This window comes from Mya arenaria, chromosome 13 (genome assembly GCF_026914265.1).
Source record: "Mya arenaria isolate MELC-2E11 chromosome 13, ASM2691426v1".
Lineage (NCBI taxonomy): Eukaryota > Metazoa > Mollusca > Bivalvia > Myida > Myidae > Mya > Mya arenaria.
This window is the reverse complement of record NC_069134.1, coordinates 58,973,254-58,989,104: the sequence shown is the minus strand read 5'-3', so window position 1 is coordinate 58,989,104 and position 15,851 is coordinate 58,973,254. Positions and strand designations below refer to the sequence as shown.

At 38.5% G+C, this 15,851-nt stretch overlaps 1 protein-coding gene across 1 annotated transcript; it reads left to right on the top strand.

Moving 5' to 3' along the window:
• Positions 1–259: 259 nt before the first annotated feature.
• On the top strand, positions 260–15,607 carry LOC128214377 (uncharacterized). The gene is made up of 6 exons (XM_052920802.1): positions 260–1,169; positions 3,111–4,072; positions 5,329–5,433; positions 6,070–6,284; positions 7,480–7,561; positions 13,618–15,607. The coding sequence occupies exons 1-5, from the start codon at positions 324–326 to the stop codon at positions 7,536–7,538; spliced, it is 2,187 nt and encodes a 728-aa protein (XP_052776762.1). The 5' UTR covers positions 260–323; the 3' UTR covers positions 7,539–7,561; positions 13,618–15,607.
• The last annotated feature ends 244 nt before the right edge of the window (positions 15,608–15,851 follow it).

The window sequence follows — 15,851 nt, the reverse complement described above, 5'->3', positions numbered from 1 at the left end:
TAATCAATGTATTTCGCGTGTCATGCATATAGGTACTGGAACGTGTAGTTATTGAATGAATCATTTGTTCACGAAAACGTGTTGAAATAATCTTTGGGAACGACCAATGATTCACTTCCGAATATGGAAGTTATTCCAAAAATAAACACATTATTTACATATTTAGAATGTAGTGGAAGGGAGGTAATTCAGACGTACTTATTCCCGGCGTTATCAGATAAAGGGAGACTACTGTTTTACAGGTAAATTACACAGGTGAGTCAATATACAGCGATGAACATTCCATAATAGATGAGCGAGTATAACAGTCAGTATATGTAAACATGGCGGAAAAGAGTGACGGAAATACCAGTGAAAATAGGGATATATTTAGTTTAAATGAATTTTGTGAATGTTTTGATTTACCAAAATGGGTCGAAGTTGTTGGAGGTTCGGATATCGGGTCGTTGAAGAAATCTGCGTGCAATATTCAGAAAGGAATGATTCTTTTGTTGAGGACGTTAGCGGTGGACAATGTGACATTATCGTTTAACGATGCAGAGGTGGGGAAAAAGATAGTTCAAGTGTCTCCGAATACTCAAGTTAAATTTAACATCTTACTTCCGTATCCGGACTTTAAACGACCCGACAAACCTCGAACTGTTTATAAAACAGTAGAAGATTTGTTAAAAGTATGTCCGACATATTTCAAAGCGAACATATTTTACGACGATCCCTATCTGCCGGCGATCGTTAAATCTGGCGAGGTTTTCAGATTTGTACGACAGATACGCCGTCCGTCCGACCGCCGGGTATATTTGCAATGCAAGGACGCCGACGGCAATGTAATCGAACTACCTGCCGAATGTCGAGGCGATTTTACAGCAGAAGAAGACGAAAACTCCTACACCTTAAAGGAAATACTCGATCTTGGTCAAGTTGACCGGAAGTTGCAACTCTCAAAAGACCATGTCAGTCTGAGTCTAGTCTCGGATATGGCGGACGGGGACGGGGCGATGTACTCAAACATGGGAGGGAGTAGTTCCGGTGACGTTCTACAGAGGATTATGGGACTGCCCCTGACCTACACCGGCCTCTTGACCTTCCACAGCCCCAACATGTTCCTGGCCGCCTCCCCCAGCGAATTTCAACAAGATGTCTGGAAGGTCCCCCTCAGTCTTGATATTAAGGTACCCCACCCATTAATGACAACCAATAAAACATTAACGCATCTTTATTTTAATAAGCTCAAATGGAATTTAAATTATTTATACAAACCACTGGTTCAAATATACCATTTCTTGAGTCAATAAAATATACACTGCTGTATGTACAACGCAAATAATTCGAAAAACCTTATCGTTTTCATATTTTAGGCCAGGCTTAATTAGGTTGAATTGGCATAATCAGTGATGCGTGAAATAATGAATTTATTTGCAAACTTATTATTTTGTGCAATATTTTGCGTTGCTTTGTCTTCGCGTGTACGTTATAGTATATCAAATAACAAGTTAAATTTGCTAATAAGGATAAAAGTATGTTAGCATGAACTGGATAAATCCGGCTCAATCCGTTTTATTAATCAATGCATTATTATGTGTTAAACTTGTAAAAGGATCCACTTGTTTACAATGCAGACAGTGTGCATAATTATATTCCGCTCACAAAAACTACCGTGCAGCTGAAATTGATATTCCGTACGTCCTCCATTTAAAACAAAATGGGACAACTATCTGTATTGGTTACATGACAGACTGAAAAAACAAACACGGACTTTTTTAATAATCTACATTCAATACCTAATCTGTCAACGCTCGCAAAAAACTTTCCAGCATTCTAATCTTGACTTTAAGGTTTGAGAAAAAAGGTTTCTCCCACCCCCAGATAAGTAGATTTCGATATTTAGCCATGCTGGAAATCCTTATCTTGCCCAAGGGCAGAGATAAACAAATACCCGTATGTAAAAAATAAAATACATTTTTACAAAATTACGTTTAAGGGCCTTTGTCAATACAAAAGTGGGTGGGGAAAATTTAAAATGTTCGAAAAGTTCATGTTTAACTTAGTTTTTAGGAACAATATGTTCAAGGAGTAGAAAATACATTCTTAGCATATGTTTTGGGGTAAAAGGAGTTAAGCAAATTTTGCGAAAAATATTTTTATCAGATTTTGGATAAAAAAGAATATGCATTTTTTTCAGGAAAGTCAGTCGATAATATAAATATATTCTTGTGTCAAAATACTCCAAACTAGCCAGTCAATAATGTCTTGAGGGTTATTGATGACATCTGTTCAAATTACAAAGATAATCAGGAAAATAATGCAAAATAGTTGGTTAAATTCATTTCCTGGTCAGGGGCGTACCTGAATCATTTTGAAAAGTACGCCCGTACACTAGGTAAAGGTATTTTTATATTCTGGTCGCAATATGATATATGGGGTTTGGACGGGACCAATATCCCCTGACGTGGGACTTTTACTGGCCATTTCGCGGAAACCTTAATTCATATGTACGCCTGGGCTTACTGGAGTATGCCTAGGTATGCCCCTGCTGGTTACAAGAATGCAAATACCTTTCTTAAAATATTTGCAATCACCACAAAGCCGCAAGACATTGTTGATCAGGTTGTTTTGGACTATTTTTACACAAAAACATAATAACGATGTATGTGTTATGCTTGATAAGTATTGAACCTCAAAACTAAATAAATTAAATGCTTGTTTAACCATATTTGTTTTGGTCCTTCAAACAAGCTTTTGCACTGCGAAAAACACTAAACTGAGGTGGGCAAAAAATCTACCATGGCTGCTCGTGACTAAAAGGTTCATCTCAATCCACGCGCAGGGTGTTCTTCAGAACCTTGGTAAACCTCGTTATAGCAAAACGATTAGGTTGGGATGAACATTTCTTACGCTATCGGCCATGGAAGATACTTATAATGCGCCTGAACAACAATCTCACTCGAGCAGGCCAAATTAAACATTATAAGTGTTTCCTTTTCCTTGGTTTGAGTGGAGTTGTGGCGGGGGTGGGGTGGCGGTTGCGCTTATTTACCGTCGCCATCGGGTTCGGACCGTTCTTCGACGAGCACACCTTTTCTCTGCAAACACCGCATCTGCTCTCTTTTCAGGTGAAAACGTTTGTCACGGACGACTACGAGATGCCAGTTTCCGGTTGCGAGATTGAGGACGTTTCCGGTCAACCCCCACCCTTCAAGGTGTACACACTCAGCGAGCTTCTGGACACCTACCACGAAGATTTCCCCGTCCTAGCCAGACTAGTCCATTACAAGGACATGCCAGTAGAGTTTAACCATAGTCTGGAGCCAGGCTGTGAGTTAATTATCCACAAAATTGAACGCCATGACAGACTGTTGGCGCAGTCAAAAGATTCGTATTTTACTCTTGACAGGAAGATGAATGGACGGTTTAGAAAAGTACTCAGAAAATTTTACGCAATTAAGGATCTTAAAGACGCGTTTTCAGAACAATTGAACGAGGACTTATTTGTAAAGGTCATGCAAGATGTGGCGTCTGACTCCCCTATACAATACTCGTTACAAATGGGCGATGTACTTAAATTCAAAACTCTAGAAACCAAAATGCACAAAGTGAAATTAAAATCGAAGTCTTATGGCTCTTTTGCTGTCATAAATTGTGAGAAAAGAACAGAGAACTGGTCATTTGAGAAAATGATGATTCCAGCAGATTTAGAAATCGCCATTCACGAATTACCGTCTGCTTCGAAAGTGGAAGGGTTCTCGATTGACGAGGTGTTTCGGCATAGACCGGAACTCCCGATTAAAGTCGATTTTCTTGCCGATTTCAATACAATGTGGACATGTCTTCCGATTTCTTCAGAAATTACCGTCACAAACTTTGTAACTGAAGCTGTAGCATTAATTTCTCCTCTTCAAAACTTCGAACCAGACGAAGAACGACGCCATATTGATAACCGAGTACGGGATTGTCTTTTGGTTCCCGCGCGCCATCAGATGATGTTGACTGTACAGCAGTGTCTTGGTTTTCCGCCTAACTACTTCATGTTCCCAGACAAAAGTGTGTTTATTGGATGCCCTTTGGAAAAGATCAGGTAAAATCATAAACATACGATGTTCCGTCGCGGACACCGTGTCGTCGCACTTACGCGAAGGAGCTATCGAAGACGCGAAAGGACAACGCGGCGAAATCAAGAAAGGGAACACGCGAAGGAACGAAAGTACGAAGACGAAGAAGCGAATGGTTTTCGCTCCATCTCATCTGTACTTTTCCCTTTGTACTTTCGTGTCTTTGTAGTCGTCACTTAGCGTCTTCGCTCCTTCGCATAAGGGCGAAGACACGATGACCCGTACGGAAAACCGTATAAACTCTGTTTCAATAATTCTGAAATCAAACAAATTTGCTTGAGAACCTTATTTATGACTTTGATTATAAATGTTATAACTCTGTCTTATCTAACACTGTCAATAGTCATAAGGTCGGATGGGTATACATGTACTAAATGTAATAACCTGTGACCGCTTTCAAACTATTTTCATTTGGTAAACAAGTCTAGATGGCGGATGTTCATATTGAACATGCTTGATTTATGGAATTTCATTTTGAAATTTTACCACTTGAGAATGAGAATTTGTTAAAAGTTAAAACCGTACCGACAGCAAAACGCACTGATTAATGGAATCCGTCCAGCGTACTTGTCAACTTTTTGTCTCGGAATGAGAAAAAAATTGCGTAAATGTCTGCAAACCAGTGACAAAAGATCAGATAGCAGATTTTCATAATTCCGTTCGAAAATAATGTTTTATGGACTAACGGTTTAATAAAAATGCATAAAACATCAATTTTTAAACTTAAATAAAAAAAATCTGCGATCTATTTTATTTTTGTCAGCAGTCTTATATAACTGTTTTCATGGATTATTGCAAAAATTGGCTAGTTCCAAGACAAAACATAAAACAAAGTTGTCAATAATGTTCAATCTGTGAGAGTGCAGCTTTAAAGCTTTAAATAATACAGAAGATTACTTTTACAACATTATCCAAAGATGACAATATCATTCTTACAAAAAGCCTTATATATTCTCTTATTTTATTTTCAAGAAGACTACCTACCTACCTGTTTTAGAAATGAATGTAACCCTCACCAAACCATTTTTTTGGCCTTATACATATAGTCTCGGCATATCTGAACCAGAACTAGGGAAATCAAAAGGGTGGGGTAAAGGGGTGGGGGAGCTGTGTTAAGTTCTGTTGCAGAATGATTGTTAAAGTGCTCTAAACATTAAATCAGTTAAAAGTTGGCTAAACTTTTTTTTTGGAATCATCCAATCCTATATGTTCCCGTTTACAGCAAGGATTCGTTCGAGGAGCTGATTCGCCATAACGACATGGCTTATGAGGACTACGTAGCGGGATCCCCGAACAGCACAGGAAGTGACGTCGTCCTACCGCAAAGGTATGCTTTTAACGCTATAAATGAATTTCAGCACGTAATAACAGCATAGAGAGGTATTGTATAGCATGATTCCGATGAGAGTCGAGTGATAACAAAGGCAGCGTACAAATGGACCGGTGGCCTCTAGCTGGCGCTCGATGGAAACGGTTACAAAGATAAACTTGGGGCGTATTCAGTACTGGTTAATCACAGCAAATGTGTCTCCCGTGTGTCTGTGCTATATTTTGGACACTAGTTATAAGATCCAATGGGTCTCTTCGATAAAATATCTAGGGGTTTTAACCACCCCCCTCGTATAACAGGCCGTCCCTTCCGGTCTGTTGTCTCTTCAGCACTAACCAAAAGGACTCCATTAGAAATACATGTAGGTGCAGCGTAGATTTCATAGGAAATCCTAGATACCACCATCTGAATATATGTTTAGGACGTGAATTAGTGGGAACTCCTCGGCGTTCCGATTGATTTCATGTTATCGATTTGCACCGGTAGATAGACACGCCATATGCAATGTATACTTGTACTAAACATCTGGTGTGGAAAGCTATATGCAATGGTTGTAGATCCTGCATTTTATTTTTTAAGGTTTAATTTATTTTATTTACTTTGCTTTAAAAAAAGTATTGTACCCTCATACAGGAAGAGCCAATCAGACGAGACTATAAACAAGCGTCTGTCGCGCTCCTTCGGTAACATGATGCGACAGGGTCCGCCACGCTTCTTCAGCAGGCTCAAGGACAAGGTCAAGGTCAAGGCCGACAAGCCGACAGGGGCTGCGGCCACGGCGAACGCGGTGGATAATCTGGTGTATCAGGCAGGGTCCATCCACAGTGATGATCCTTCCTTGTATGATGGTGAGACGATAAATATAATTTCAACCATGTTTTAGCTCTTCATATTTTCGAAGACCCAACTCAAGGTATTTCAATAGCCTCCATGTATTGGAGTTGCCTATAACAGATTTTATTTTGGGCGGGCGCAACGCGCGCGCATCCCTCCCTAAAATCGTTTACTTTTTATGTCAATTTTGAGGAAGAATTCGCCAGAAATGCACTATTTCGGACTTGAACAAAAATATTGGGGAGTACCCCAGACACCTCTCCCAACATCTTAAACCGAATAGATTTCGGTTCTGAGGGGTGGGGCGCATGTCAAAAGCGTGTGCCTTTAAGTTACGCCCCCTCTTACGTCAATTCCTGGATCCACCCCTGGTTTCTCTGCACAATAGCTTGCCAGATACAATACGCACATGGAAAGCAAAGCCCATAAATCTGGGTTATATAATTGTTGAGTGTTGCCTTTTACTGACCGAAAATCATACAACAACGACAGACGAGCTTGTGGGTCCTATTTTGCGGCGCTTTGTTAAATGAAGTTTTATGGGAAAACATTAAATGAAAGTTGTTTTAAAAAACAATATTGAGTTCATATTCTCTATATGCATTGTGTGTTGGGACTGTGCGGTTTTATCCACCTAGATATGATCTCTCGGTAAAAAACTACATTACACGTATATAATAATTAATGATTAGACTTTTTTGCTGTTGGTTGATACTGGGACCAATAATGTAATCTTACCCCCAGGTTGATATAAGCATGTTGTTCGCTTGGTTATAATGATTTATCTTTATCATACTCAGTCATTGAAAAAACTATTTGACATACAGTCGAACCCGGTTAGCTCGAAATCGCAGGGACCGGCGAAAATACCTCGAGAATCGGGAAATTCGAGCCAAGCGGTAATGTTTACCTTCAGAAGAAATAAATCGGTCCTTAACATTTAGTTCGAGCAAACGAGGAAATCGAGTCAAGCGAGTTCGAGCCAACGGGGTTCGACTGTATTATAATATAAACTCAAAAGTGTCCGGTTTGAGCGAACAGATATTAACTTGTGTATGTTAAAGACACTAAATATTTTGAAATTGCCTTGCTGTCTCCAGAAAGTCACATGATGTAAAATGTACTTCCATTTCAATCCATTTTTACATCAATTTTGATTTAAAAAAGGTTTTGTAAAAAAGCTCAACGTCTAAAATAAATCTCTTTCAGACGAAAACGTCTATGAACACGTGGACATCAAAAAGCACACGAAGAGCAAGAAGAGCTGACGTCATACACTTGACGTATAGAGGTACAGTCTGAGTCTTTGTAAATTGCCCATAACCAAATAAGGTAAATGTCCGAGTCTTTGAAATTGCACATAACGTAATAAGAAAAATGTCTGAGTCAATGAAATAACGTAATAAGGTAAATGTCTGATTCGGTGAAATTGTCCATTAGGCAATATGGTACGTGTCTGACTCAATGAAAATGCCCATTATGCAGTAAGGTAATGCCTGACACATTGAACTTGCCCATGAGGCAATAAGGTAAATGTCTGAGTCAATGAAATAACGTAATAAGGTAAATGTCTGAGTCAATGAAATATCGTAATAAGGTAAATGTCTGAGTCAATGAAATAACGTAATAAGGTAAATGTCTGAGTCTTTGAACTTGCACGTAACGTAAAAGGGTAAATGTCTGAGTCTTTGAAATTGCCCATAACGTAAGAAGATAAATGTCTGAGTCTTTGAAATTGCCCATAACGTAAGAAGATAAATGTCTGAGTCTTTGAAATTGCCCATAACGTAAAAGGGTACATGTCTGGGTCATTGAAATTGCACATAACGTAAGAAGATAAATGTCTGAGTCTTTGAAATTGCCCATAACGTAAAAAGGTAAATGTCTGAGTCTTAGAACATGTCCATAACGTAATAAGGTAAATGTCTGAGTCTTAGAACATGCCCATAACGTAATAAGGTAAATGTCTGAGTCTTTGAAATTGCCCATAACGTAAAAGGGTAAATGTCTGAGTCTTTGAAATTGCCCATAACGTAATAAGGTAAATGTCTGAGTCTTTGAAATTGTCAATAACGTAATAAGGTAAATGTCTGAGTCAATGAAATAACGTAATAAGGTAAATGTCTGAGTCTTTGAAATTGCCCATAAGGCATAACGTAATAAGGTAAATGTCTGAGTCAATGAAATAACGTAATAAGGTAAATGTCTGAGTCTTTGAAATTGTCAATAACGTAATAAGGTAAATGTCTGAGTCTTAGAACATGCCCATAACGTAAAAGGGTAAATGTCTGAGTCTTTGAAATTGTCAATAACGTAATAAGGTAAATGTCTGAGTCTTTGAAATTGCCCATAACGTAATAAGGTAAATGTCTGAGTCTTTGAAATTGTCAATAACGTAATAAGGTAAATGTCTGAGTCTTAGAAAATGCCCATAAGGCATAACGTAATAAGGTAAATGTCTGAGTCTTTGAAATTACCCATAACGTAATAAGGTAAATGTCTGAGTCTTTGAAATTGCCCATAACGTAATAAGGTAAAGGTCTGAGTCAATGAAATAACGTAATAAGGTAAATGTCTGAGTCTTTGAAAATGCCCATAACGTAATAAGGTAAATGTCTGAGTCTTTGAAATTGCCCATAACGTAATAAGGTAAATGTCTGAGTCTTTGAAATTACCCATAACGTAACAAGGTAAATGTCTGAGTCTTTGAAATTACCCATAACGTAATAAGGTAAATGTCTGAGTCTTTGAAATTGCCCATAACGTAAGAAGATAAATGTCTGAGTCTTTGAAATTGCCCATAACGTAAGAAGATAAATGTCTGAGTCTTTGAAATTGCCCATAACGTAAAAGGGTACATGTCTGGGTCTTTGAAATTGCACATAACGTAAGAAGATAAATGTCTGAGTCTTTGAAATTGCCCATAACGTAAAAAGGTAAATGTCTGAGTCTTAGAACATGTCCATAACGTAATAAGGTAAATGTCTGAGTCTTAGAACATGCCCATAACGTAATAAGGTAAATGTCTGAGTCTTTGAAATTGCCCATAACGTAAAAGGGTGAATGTCTGAGTCTTTGAAATTGCCCATAACGTAATAAGGTAAATGTCTGAGTCTTTGAAATTGTCAATAACGTAATAAGGTAAATGTCTGAGTCAATGAAATAACGTAATAAGGTAAATGTCTGAGTCTTTGAAATTACCCATAACGTAACAAGGTAAATGTATGAGTCTTAGAACTTGTCCATAACGTAATAAGGTAAATGTCTGAGTCTTAGAACATGTCCATAACGTAATAAGGTAAATGTCTGAGTCTTAGAACATGCCCATAACGTAATAAGGTAAATGTCTGAGTCTTTGAAATTGCCAATAACGTAATACGATAAATGTCTGAGTCTTAGAAATGGCCAATAACGTAATACGATAAATGTCTGAGTCTTAGAAATGGCCAACCTAGCAATAAGGCTAATGTCTGAATCATTTAAACTGCCCATTAAGCAATACAGAATAAAGTCAATGTCAGATTTATGAAAATTATATAATTAACGTTTCGAATTGTAAACCTAAAATCACTGAAAATAGCCAAAACGTTTTCGGGGGAGGAACCCTCGACTCCCCCACCCCAAAGCCTCATTTCAACACTAAACGTTTCGAATCTGTGGTGCGCGCGGCGTACGTCCAAAGGTGCGGCCCCAAGTTGCATGTCCTCCAAATTTAGGATCCCTCCCTGAAAATCATAGACTATGAGCTCATTTTAGATTTTTTTTATGTCGGCTTTATTTATTTTAATATATCTAGTTATTTATCTATAAAATATCCTATTTTTAAAAGGCACGAATTTCGGAAAAGCAACCGAATCAAATCTAAATATTTTCAGAAAGTATAAATCATGATATTGAAATCTCCAACAAAGCAGGTTTTATTACTTCAACAAAAAGTACAATCAGATTGGAATATCTGCAGGAATATTACACATAAAACAAATAAAAATCAATGCTACAAAACTTGGTGTATTTCATCAATACACTCGAAGAAAGTTTCTGAGCGACTGATGCCGTTGACAGAAGCTAATTATAAAGGGATTTGAACAACACACTTCTGTAGATTGTGTTTCAAGAAAACATGTTTTTGTAAATGACGAGTCTGAGAGTGTTATAGCTGAATGGGCTAATTAATTTTGAGAAATAAGAAGACCAGCTGATAAGCAAATGGTTGAAAGTAGTATGTATTTATACAAATACATGGTCTCAATCGAATATCCATTTTATTTTTTATAAATTCATATTAACACTGTTGTGGTTAAAGATTTTTAGTACGTACTTACAAAAAATAGATGGTTTTATGCGACGCACTTGTTTTCGAGTGGTCTACATTATTCATGTAATATGTAAACTACCCGCTTACTAGACCAGCCACTGTTTATATCTACCGCTTCACCTGATTAAAATCAAAAACGGCTGACTGCTGATTTACTGAAATAAATGTATTGGATAAATAGAGAAATACTGCGTTATCATTAGACAACATATAATGTTGACCACTGAACTGGCTTAGTGTTCGATATTATTTCTAGTATTCTGATCCAAGCCTCTGTATAAATCTGCCTATTCGCCTGATTCAATTGAATAACGTCTACCTGCCGATTTACCAATGTAATTGTACAGCAGATTTGAATAAAACAGCCGTGCTATTGGACAAAAAACATAAGCTTTTACTGATAATTTAGTTCACTCTTTGGCGAATAATAACATACCAGTACTAGTTTCATGTCAAGGCATTTCTAAGTATTTTGGCTACAGAAAGTATGCATTTGGTAGGGAGGATCCCGGCCAAGGTAAGCTTCCATTAACAAGCTGTAAAATGGGGTGCCATAAAAAAGATGTGTTACTACTTAGTACATGTAGGACATCAATCAAAAAGGAAATATCGCAAAGCCCAAACTACATACTGTTCTCTCATGCGAAATAGTTAGGCAAAACACAAACGAATGTCTGTTTCCAGATCCCCGACCTACTCTTTTTGCACCCGATCCTAATTTTGTGTTGTCAGCGGACAATTTTGTTTCTGAGTTCATTTAGTAGGGTTTTTGTAGTCTATATAAACAGCCGCTTCAGAGTCTTCTGGCGATTTTTGTTTTGGCAACTCTATACTAACCATTATCGTGAAGGTGAACATAACCAATGTCCTAAGGTTAAAATGCTTCTCTAACGCACATTATTGTGGCTTACTTTCGGGATTCATTTTAGTAGTTCAATCTATCAAGTAACATTCGGAACACCTCGGCTTTCCTTCACCGAAAACAACATAAGTTTAGTGTTTTAACGTGTATTTTTTATAACTAAGTTTGGATTAGTTGCCAATGAATTGTATGATTACATAAATAATTAACATTCCCAAGAGCAAAGTCATCAAGTTTAACTGCTAAATTGAAATTACTACGCGATCTACGTGCAGCGTAGTTAAAAGTAAAGATTTTTGACAGTGTAAACCGTCAATATACATCCGAAGTTGCTTTCGATGGAAAATGACAGAGGTATTCCGAATGACCAAGGGATTGACGTTGAAATATATCCGTACAAAATGGCAACAGTTTTCAGTGTAAAAATGATTTTCAGACAGAATTAACTCATTGACAACCAAATAAGAAATAATAGATTCCAACCGACATACCCAATAATTGTTTGTCAGTGAAACCAGAAACAAACTATCACACATGTGTTTGGCCTTAGAAGTCTGGAAATAACTAAAGATAATGGTTGCTGGAATTATGACAGTTTTGCTTGGTAACAATTCTCTACCGCCTCATACCTTCGTTTGCAGACGTAATTAAATGTCTATATGCTACCCCGGGTGGTAGGAGAACCTGCTAGGTGTGCGAAAATGAGCGTGGTATATAAATAATAACATTCATGAATAAAGATGCCATTGTATTTTCTATGGGAGACTATTTTTCCGCAGACTTGCACTGTCTAAACACAAACTTTCATTTATCTTGGTCGGAAGGGTGTACAGAAATACTAATTAAGAAATGATTGATGATTCGACGTCACGTCTAGTTCCTGTTGATGTTTCATACAAATCCATTCAAAGTGTGTAATTAAGTTTACCCATATAGCATCTTATTATTGCTTAGAAATTTTCTTCAAAGATATTTTCTGAGTTCCCAATTTTATTTATCAAAACTCCCGTCCCAAGTACATGACAAAACGGTTATGTGACGTACATTTTTAACATATTACGTCATTGCAAACATTCTTAACATAAAAATGGGCCCATCATCTTAGTGGTATCTAAGTGGTTGCTTGAAACTACCGGGACGAGCCGAGCAGCCCGTAAAATAACTATGCGCATGCCCAACATAAATTAAACGAGAGACGTACGTCGCGTTACAAACACTATTGGGGTTACGACATTGTGACGGTCTGTGAACAAGAATGAGTCCACTGGGAGTTACCACGGTCAAGTAGTGACCAGTGGACAGACATCCGTCACATGAGAAACACTATTGGGGTTACGACCTTGTCACAGTCAGTGAAGAAGAATGAGCCCAATGGGTGTAAACGCGGTCCAATAGTAACTCGAAGACAAACATATGTCACGTGTCAAAAACTATTGGGGTTACTACCTTGTTACGGTCAGTTAACAACAATGAGTTCACTTAGGGTTAATGCGGTCCAACAGTGGCAAGAGGACATATACTTTTAGGCTACGACATTGTCACGGTCAGTGAATGAGCCCACTGGGAGTTAACACGGTCCAACAGAAACTCGTCGACAGACGTACGTCATATGACTAACAGTATTGGGGTTACGACCTTGTCACGGTCACTGAACAAGAATAAGCCCACTGGGGGTTACCGCGGTCTAGCAGTGACAATCAATATTGGAGTTACGACATTGTCACGGTCAGTGAAAAAGCCCACTTGGTGTTAACAAGGTCCAACAGTGGCTCGATGACAGACGTACTTCACCTGACAAGCACTATTGGTGTTACGACCTTGTGAAGGTCAGTTAAGAACAATGAGTCCACTGGGAATTGACGCGGTTACACAAGATCAAACACTCAAATGTGTCCCAATATTTATCAGAAAGAGCAAAACTAATCCTCATCAAACTTCATACATCAGTTAGGAATGGGGCGCGCTTGGGTAAAGGTCACAAAACAATACTGACGGCTACTTTATTCGATATCGTTATTTCTCAAGGGACATGTATTTCAAGTATACTCCGATCCATCTATCTTTTTTTAAAACCTCTCCGTGGAAATGTAAGGGAGGAAGGAATAGTTTGGTAATTTAATTAAAAAAGGGCAAGAATGTGGTATGATTATGGTTCTTTTGTTGTTTTCAGGTTTCAAGATGGGGCTTTGCTGAACACAATTTGAGATAGAAATCAAAGTACAACGGCATTCCAATATGTACAGCTGAAACAAGAAAATATTCATTCAAGTTTATTTATGTATTCGCAATATTTAAAGATTTTTTTTCCATAAGTGCGTGTTATGCATCAGTTTCTGTTATGTGCTGCGATTGCAGACGTGCTTGTGAGTTAATGCGAATGAAGGACAAAACATCCCATGGACAAAACCCGCCCATGGCATTTTTGAGTAGGTTGGCAAAACCCTCTACATCATTTTGATAAGGTGGACAAAACATCCCAGATCATTTTGCCAGGGTGGAAAAAACATCCCAGATCATGTTGACGGGGTGGACAAAACATCCCAGATCATTTTGACGGGGTGGACAAAACATCCCAAATCATTTTGCCAGGGTGGAAAAAACATCCCAGATCATGTTGACGGGGTGGACAAAACATCCCAGATCATTTTGCCAGGGTGGACAAAACATCCCAGATCTTGTTGACTGGTCGGACAAAAGATCCCAGATCATTTTGCCAGGGTGGACAAAACATGGCAGATCATGTTGACTGGTCGGACAAAAGATCCCAGATCATTTTGCCATGGTGGACAAAACATGGCAGATCATGTTGATGGGGTGGACAAAACATCCCAGATCATTTTGCCAGGGTGGACAAAACATCCCAGATCATTTTGCCAGGGTGGACAAAACATCGCAGATCATTTTGCCAGGGTGGACAAAACATGGCAGATCATTTTGCCAGGGTGGACAAAACATCCCAGATCATTTTGCCAGGGTGGAAAAAACATCCCAGATCATGTTGACGGGGTGGACAAAACATCCCAGATCATTTTGCCAGGGTGGACAAAACATCCCAGATCTTGTTGACGGGGTGGACAAAACATCCCAGATCATTTTGCCAGGGTGGACAAAACATGGCAGATCATGTTGACTGGTCGGACAAAAGATCCCAGATCATTTTGCCATGGTGGACAAAACATGGCAGATCATGTTGATGGGGTGGACAAAACATCCCAGATCATTTTGCCAGGGTGGACAAAACATCGCAGATCATTTTGCCAGGGTGGACAAAACATGGCAGATCATTTTGCCAGGGTGGACAAAACATCCCAGATCATTTTGCCAGGGTGGAAAAAACATCCCAGATCATGTTGACGGGGTGGACAAAACATCCCAGATCATTTTGCCAGGGTGGACAAAACATCCCAGATCTTGTTGACGGGGTGGACAAAACATCCCAGATCATTTTGCCAGGGTGGACAAAACATGGCAGATCATGTTGACTGGTCGGACAAAAGATCCCAGATCATTTTGCCATGGTGGACAAAACATGGCAGATCATGTTGATGGGGTGGACAAAACATCCCAGATCATTTTGCCAGGGTGGAAAAAACATCGCAGATCATTTTGCCAGGGTGGACAAAACATGGCAGATCATGTTGACTGGTCGGACAAAAGATCCTAGATCATTTTGCCATGGTGGACAAAACATGGCAGATCATTTCGCCAGGGTGGACAAAACATCGCAGATCATTTTTACACTCAAGGCTCATTAACAGTTTGATAGCAATCATTTACATTAAGAATTTATTTAACACTTTTTGAAAAACCACCTTTGTTGTGTTGATAAATTGGTGTCCATACTGACATTTATGGGATCTGATGTCCAGGACGGGATGTTGTTTCCACTATGATCTTCAAAAAGATCAGGAATGTTTTGTCCTCCTTGTCAAAATGGTGTGGGAGGTTTTGTGCATGGGAGGTTTTGTTTATGAGAGGTTTTGTCCGGCCCCCGGTCTACGCGAATGCAGAAGTGTCTAGTGGAAAAGCCCTCAGAACGGGTTTCCACGTTAAGTAGATTCATAGGAAACTAACCAATCCAGTTTATATGTATTGTTTGTAATCTATGTCGATAATGGTCATTAACTCATTATGTATATCTGAATTAAATAAGATATTCACATGCGCCTTGTTTCTTTTGATAAAATATGTACCAGAATTGCAAACAGAGTTTATATGAGGCAGTACCAAGCAGGCCCAGTGCCAAAAAGGACACTTGGTTATCAAAATATCCAGTCAAAAGGGAGACTATGAACATATTACTGCAACTGAATATTACGGATGTCTTTATTTTTAGTTATAAAATACATGTAAATTAATTAACTAATCTAGCTTGTAAATGTTGTTTTTGCTAAATGTGTTTTT